This window comes from Notothenia rossii, assembly GCF_949606895.1.
Source record: "Notothenia rossii genome assembly, chromosome: 5".
In the NCBI taxonomy this organism is placed as follows: Eukaryota; Metazoa; Chordata; class Actinopteri; order Perciformes; family Nototheniidae; genus Notothenia; species Notothenia rossii.
The window spans coordinates 91,461,581-91,469,080 of NC_136903.1; the positions used below are offsets into that span (position 1 = coordinate 91,461,581).

General features: G+C 39.1%; 1 protein-coding gene across 1 annotated transcript in view; it reads right to left on the reverse strand.

Annotated features, from left to right (window-relative positions):
• Positions 1-7,500, reverse strand: part of LOC307038958 (semaphorin-3D-like) — a gene marked incomplete at its 5' end in the record, with an annotated part of 31,709 nt that overhangs the window by 10,858 nt on the left and 13,351 nt on the right. The window contains 6 exons of the mRNA XM_079680627.1: positions 1,521-1,743; positions 2,103-2,247; positions 2,791-2,860; positions 3,797-3,911; positions 5,319-5,461; positions 7,392-7,445. Of these exons, the coding sequence (XP_079536753.1) occupies positions 1,521-1,743; positions 2,103-2,247; positions 2,791-2,860; positions 3,797-3,911; positions 5,319-5,461; positions 7,392-7,445 (750 nt within the window). The remainder of the gene's footprint in view (positions 1-1,520; positions 1,744-2,102; positions 2,248-2,790; positions 2,861-3,796; positions 3,912-5,318; positions 5,462-7,391; positions 7,446-7,500) is intronic.

Here is a 7,500-nt window from a genome sequence, read left to right on the forward strand (position 1 = left end):
CTTTCTACTTCTTACATGTTGAACACAAATACCTGTACTTTCTACTTCTTACATGTTGAACACAAATACCTGTACTTTCTACTTCTTACATGTTGAACTCAAATACCTGTACTTTCTACTTCTCACATGTTGAACTCAAATACCTGTACTTTCTACTTCTTACATGTTGAACACAAATACCTGTACTTTCTACTTCTTACATGTTGAACTCAAATACCTGTACTTTCTACTTCTTACATGTTGAACCCAAATACCTGTACTTTCTACTTCTTACATGTTGAACCCAAATACCTGTACTTTCTACTTCTTACATGTTGAACTCAAATACCTGTACTTTCTACTTCTTACATGTTGAACTCAAATACCTGTACTTTCTACTTCTCACATGTTGAACTCAAATACCTGTACTTTCTACTTCTTACATGTTGAACTCAAATACCTGTACTTTCTACTTCTCACATGTTGAACTCAAATACCTGTACTTTCTACTTCTTACATGTTGAACACAAATACCTGTACTTTCTACTTCTTACATGTTGAACTCAAATACCTGTACTTTCTACTTCTTACATGTTGAACACAAATACCTGTACTTTCTACTTCTCACATGTTGAACTCAAATACCTGTACTTTCTACTTCTTACATGTTGAACTCAAATACCTGTACTTTCTACTTCTTACATGTTGAACTCAAATACCTGTACTTTCTACTTCTTACATGTTGAACTCAAATACCTGTACTTTCTACTTCTCACATGTTGAACTCAAATACCTGTACTTTCTACTTCTTACATGTTGAACTCAAATACCTGTACTTTCTACTTCTTACATGTTGAACTCAAATACCTGTACTTTCTACTTCTCACATGTTGAACTCAAATACCTGTACTTTCTACTTCTTTCATGTTGAACTCAAATACCTGTACTTTCTACTTCTTACATGTTGAACTCAAATACCTGTACTTTCTACTTCTCACATGTTGAACTCAAATACCTGTACTTTCTACTTCTTTCATGTTGAACTCAAATACCTGTACTTTCTACTTCTTACATGTTGAACTCAAATACCCGTACTTTCTACTTCTTACATGTTGAACCCAAATACCTGTACTTTCTACTTCTTACATGTTGAACACAAATACCTGTACTTTCTACTTCTCACATTTTCCAAACAGGCTGGTTCCTTTAGTCTGAATGTGTGTTTGGTGGCGTGATCATTATTATTTAGAGTCATTGCGTGCCTATTGATTTGAACACGATCCGTGTATCCATCATTTCCTGGTCTTCTCTAAAGAAGAGGGACCAATGGAAACGTTGTCATGTTGCCGTTGGTCACCATGGAAACATTCATTAGCTAACAATGACATTATTGTTCTATTAATATAAAGGGAGGTCGGGTACTCTTTAAAACAGCTGCTAGTTATGGGTAGAAGAAACACAAACCTTCCTTTTAACTTACAAAGGGTTAAAACACTTTCATTTCCTCTACAAGCTTCCCTTCCTCCATTCCTCCTCCCTACCTGTGCCCAGGTGCAGGACCTCGTAGGCTCCGTCCTCGGCCTCCACGCGGTCCACCACCACCCTCTTCAGGACGCTGGTGCTGTTGACTCGGGTCAGGACCGGTCTGCGGCCCAGAGGCAGCACGGGGTCCCACATCAGCTGGTGCGCCCGCATGAAGCTCACCACCTCATCAGGGAAGTCTCTGGTGGATTTATGGAGGGCGTCGTACGTCTCGCTGGGACACTGCGTGGAAAAGAGAGGCAGAAAAATGTGTATAGGTACACAAAGACAACAAACAATCAGGTTATTAATACAAGACTGGTCCAGTCACAATGCAACGTTAACTGAGGCAAAGGACAACACGCAGACAACAAATTAAAGAGCAATACTTGTTACAATGACCGTATAAAACACAGGGGAAATGATAAACTGACAAATCCAGCATTTTTAAATAATAGGTGTGAGTGTGTGTGTGTGTGTGTGTGTGTGTGTGTGTGTGTGTGTGTGTGTGTGTGTGTGTGTGTGTGTGTGTGTGTGTGTGTGTGTGTGTGTGTGTGTGTGTGTGTGTGTGTGTGTGTGTGTGTGTGTGTGTGTGTACTCACAGTGCCAGGTCTGGGGTATGGGATGCGTCCTTTGTACTCCACCCAGCGAGAGTCTGCACTTTCTTTGTGTGCAAACGGTCCGTTGAAGGCAGCACGAATAGACGCCATGGAGAACACACACACTGCAGAACCACGAAATATAGAACTGCAGGAGGAAGAGGAGGAAGGAGAGGAGGAAGTGTTGGGGGAGGGGGAGTGTTCTTGTTAATTGTATTATTGTACTCAAAACAAAAATTCTGAAAAAAGTCAAAATTCTGGGAAAAAGGTGCTTGAGAAACAAAAATGTCTGAGATAAAAAGTTAAAATTCTGAAATAAATGGAAATAATGAGAAAAAAATTGAAATTCTATGAAATAATCGAAACTAAAATTCGATGAAATAAAGAGAAATTCTGAGAAAAAGTTGAATATTTGAGAAACAAAAATGTCTGAGATAAAAAGTGAAATTCGGAAAAAAAGTGAAATTCTATGAAACAGTCGAAATAAAAATTCTGAGAAAAAAGTTCAGAATTCTGAAAAAAGTGGAAATTCTGAGAAACATTTTTAAACTCTGAAAATAAATAAAAATTCTAAGAAAAAACATAGAATTATGAGAAAAGTCAAAAATACTGCAAATAATTAAAGTTTATTGAAAAAATAAAAAGTTGTCGTCAGCGTCTTGATGTTTTCAGAGAGAGGGGGTTTCCTCACCTGGACGTGCTGAAGACTCCGTAGATTGTCGGGTTCTGAGGGTCCTTCGTCTCCAGAACAAAGATGTCCTCTGGGAACAGAAAAGCAGATTTTAACGATTAAACGATTTAAACTGTTTACTCTCAGCATTGCCCCCCCTAGTGGCTGAAATATGTTACAGCATTACTACGTCTAAAACTGTTCCAATACAAATATTTCTTTATATCAATATTTTAATAGATGTGATATAATGATTGTTACAATACAAATCTGAATAATATCATGTTTTGTTTGAAATAATTTCATTTTTGAGCAGTCGAATGTTGTGACGTGTGTGTGTGAAGTATGAGGTTAAGGGCAAGTTCCCCTTGCTTTTTTTTAGGGGTACAAGTGATTCAGCTATTGTATTACAATAATTAGCAGTAGGCCTAATGAGTATGCAGCGATTTTTAAAATGTCCAATTTCTGTGACGTTTAAGGCGTCTACTTCTGCACTAAGTAGGACACTGGTTAATAATATTGTAGCGTGTTCAAGTAACCAAGGGAGATAGTAGTTATCAAATAAGTATAAGATGTGCACAGTTATGATACGTTTTACAGATGCAATGCACTGTTGTTGGGGGGAGAGACCGCCCCTTCCATATGAGTGTGTGTGTACGGCGGGCATGAGGCGTGCGTGAAGGGACGAGTTGTGTTCGTATGTGGAAAAAGTCATACTCAGTGCGGTGAACGCTGGCTTTATTGCTACTGTATCCGTAGCACCCCACGCAATAGTTGGGACTGTGTACTGACGTCAGTAAAAAGTTTGCCCCCCCAAGCGCAAATGTCAAACTCCGCCTATGGTTTAATGTATTTACTTAGTTAGCAAGGGTCTAATAAAAGGGACGCTTGATTGGCATTTCAAAGAGAGTTTCAGTCATCATCAGGCAGAGAGGAGACAGCTCACACCTGTTGAACTTAATAATGAAAACACAATGATGGACAGGTGGGTGAGGAGGAAGAGGAGGAGGAAGAGGAAGAGGGTTACCGAGTTCATCAAAGTGTGTGTCCACTCCCCCCTCTCCAGGAACAGAGCAAACCAGCCGGGCCTTCAGGAAGGTCGTCCATCGATTGATCAAACTCCTCTTCCCTCCAACGTCATTCTGAGAGGAAGAGGAGGGGAGGAAGAAGAGGAGGGGGAGGAAGAGGAGGAAGAAGAGGAGGAGGAGGAGGAGAGGAGGGTTGGAAGGGAAGGAAAGCACAACAAATAGTAAAAACTAAATAGGCTTTCATTCACATTCATTTTACACATTGCAGATGTTTAGGATCTTTACAGCTGTTACTTACTGAACCTCTACAAACTTACTTAACACTTTAAAAATAAAACGTATTTAACTTAAGAAAAACTGGCAAAATATATAAACCAACAATTCAAATGATGACAACAACATGCCTCATGGAGGATGGTCCTTCAATGTGTGTGTTTCTGGAGACAACAGTGAGGCCCAGAGGAGAGGGACCTCCTGAAATGCATGCTGGACATAATGAGACATGAGTGCTGCTGTCCCAGAGGTCTGTCCTCTCAACGTCCTCTCTGTCCTAAATCAGAGTTCATATCCGTCTCTGATTATTACCGTGCAGACTTGATTGTTATGTTTTTATTTATTATTTTTACATTTGTATTTGTTTTTAAATGTATTTATTCTTTCATATTTATTCTTTGAATATGTATTTCTTATTTAATTTAATTATTTGAATTTAACATTTTCTTTTCAAATTCTTATTTAAATATTTATTTTCTATGTATTGGATTTTTTTAAGTAAACATCACAACATGCTGATTGTGGTGGATATACCATGGATGTATAATAAGAGCTGGATACAGCGTGGGAGGCGGGGTCTCGTTCTTTCCTATGAGAGCCGCTCATTGGCGCATGAAGGCAAAATGGCTCAACTTTTGAGAGAGCGAAACGTCACAGATTACCCATCATGCCTGGCTGTCAGAGCAGAAGAACCCGTATGTGCGCTCACAGAGCATGCGCCCCTTAAGCCCCGCCCCCCAAGCTCCCACTCTCGGCTCACTAGAAAGAATGGAGAGAGAGAATAAATCTAGATTCGGCTTTTAGTGCATTTTACAACTTTAAGGACCGAATGATTCTATTAAGGGATATAAAATAGTTCATACTGGGTAGTTTATTTACAGACGTCTCTTTCCCCATGTTAGTCAATGGGAAAAAGTCTTTCTGGGCCCAGTGACGTCACGGACTGATAAGGAAATTGTAGTACCGCCGTTTGGACACAACAAATGTGTTCGTCTGAGCCCGGCGCACTTCCTGGGGCTTGAGCTATATTCCCATTGCTGCCAAACCTCCACACACACCAGGTGCCCTAAATACCATTAACCACACCCATGTGACGATCACCGGTAACAACCAATTACAAGTGTGTGGTGTTAATAAATAATGAAGATTATATAACTATGAACACAGGCTACCACGACATTTTGACAGAACAACAAGCAGAGTAACTAAAACAAAAGATCAATAACAGTGAATATAACTGGCTGTTACCTTGCAGACTCTGGCCACGCGGCTGTACGTCCTCTTCTCCCACTGACCCGCCTCCACCGCTCGCTCTCTGAAGAAGAAGTAGACTTTATCATCGTCCGGGCTGTGAGTGTCGGGGATCGAGAAGGAGCCCACGAACTCCGGCTCTGAGAGGAAGGAGAAAAGTTCACGTAAATACACCTCACTTCCTGTAGAGACTAGAGAGACTAGAGAGACTAGGGACACCTCACTTCCATCAGAGACTAGGAAACCTCACTTCCTTCAGAGACTAGGGATACTGGAGAGACTAGAGAGAATAGGGAGACTAGGGACACCTCACTTCCTTCAGAGACTAGGGATACTAGAGAGACTAGAGAGACTAGAGAGACTAGGGACACCTCACTTCCATCAGAGACTAGGGAGACCTCACTTCCTTCAGAGACTAGGGATACTAGGGATACTAGAGATACTAGAGAGACTAGGGAGACTAGAGAGACTAGAGAGACTAGGGACACCTCACTTCCATCAGAGACTAGGGATACTAGAGAGACTAGAGAGACTAGAGAGACTAGAGAGACTAGGGAGACTAGGGAGACTAGAGAGACTAGAGAGACTAGAGAGACTAGAGAGACTAGAGATAAAAGCGCTTACAAAATAAATCTGTTATTGTTAAGATAAGTAAATGTCCTGGATTCAAACTCTTAAAATCTAAAATAAACGTACTTTACCAAAGTAAAAGTATTTTTTGAGCATTTTTTGTGCTTTCAGTATCTTAAAAAAATTGGAATTGGATATAAGATATTAAATAAAATAATATATTATATATATTATTATATTATATTATTGGAGTTCACACACCCTGTCTCCCAAATATTGTATTGTTGAATGATGATTCTTCTCTTGACCTACAGAACCATCAGAAAAGCATGGGAAAGGATTCCCTATATTCTTTATTTCTTTATTTACTTTTTGTATTGATCTATATTATCTATATAATTTATATCTGTGTATATAAGTCCCTTTGTGAGGGCAAAAAGACCAACAAAAAATAACAATAAAAAGTTGGTCACAAAAAGATATATTATTCTCCTCCTCTCCTCTCCTCTCCTCTCCTCTCCTCTCCTCTCCTCTCCTCTCCTCTCCTCTCCTCTCCTCTCCCCCCTTATCCTCTCCTCCCCAATTTATTATAATTTTAATTGATTAATTAGTGCATTTATATGTTGTTCTCTCATCGGACAAGGAACCCCCCCCCCCCAAAGAAACCATTATTTTCCCTTTTACTGAACTTTATTTTTATGTTTTTATTTAATGACAATTGATTTTTACCAGATTTAAATATGCATTATTCAAACATGTCTTTCTTATTTTCTTCAAACTTTTTCAACATATTTAATGTTTAAATATTTATTTTCTCTTTATTTAATTTTTTCAAACTTCTTTTTAACAGATTTAAATATTTGTAACTTTTTATTTTTTGTAACTTTTTTTAAAACAGAGTTAAATATTTATTATTGAAACATTTATTTCTTATTTATTTTATTTTTCAAACTTTTTTAACAGTCTTAAATATTATTTAATTAAAAAAACTTGACTATAAATACAAAATAAAAATAAAAAGATATTTCAAATCAAATCAATTAAATTTAAAAACGAGTTTTGGTCGAGCCAAAGTGCTGTACATAACGCATAGAAATGTCAGAGGTCAAATGTATGTATTTAATATAAGTTAATGGGGGAAACAACACGGTTTACAGGCATATTGTAGCGACCCTGATAGGATGCTGAGGGTGTCACTCAGGCATCCCCCGTCTCTTTGCCAATCACAGAGCTGCACAGTGATGCTGGTCTAGGTGCGGTCCTGTGGTTGGGGGAGCAGACGGGGGAGGGCGGGGGAGGTTGTGACGTAGACACTGGTATATATAGGTGTGTGTGTGGGAGAGAGTGTGTAAGGTGGAAACCCCAAGCTGTACCTGTACCTGTATTCAAATAAGCTAAGAAGAGTTATTAAAGCCTAATAACTCGCAGCCTATTTCCGACTCCATCTGTGAATGCTACAATATATTAGCTGATATAAATGAGTATAAGAGTGTTCCTCACCGTTGAGCCAGTTGCGATCGAAGGCCTGTGAGCTGATGTAGTTCTGACTGTTTCCTGCACCGAGGAACGGACAACGCAGCGTTCGCTCCCATAAAATCACCGAAGTTCC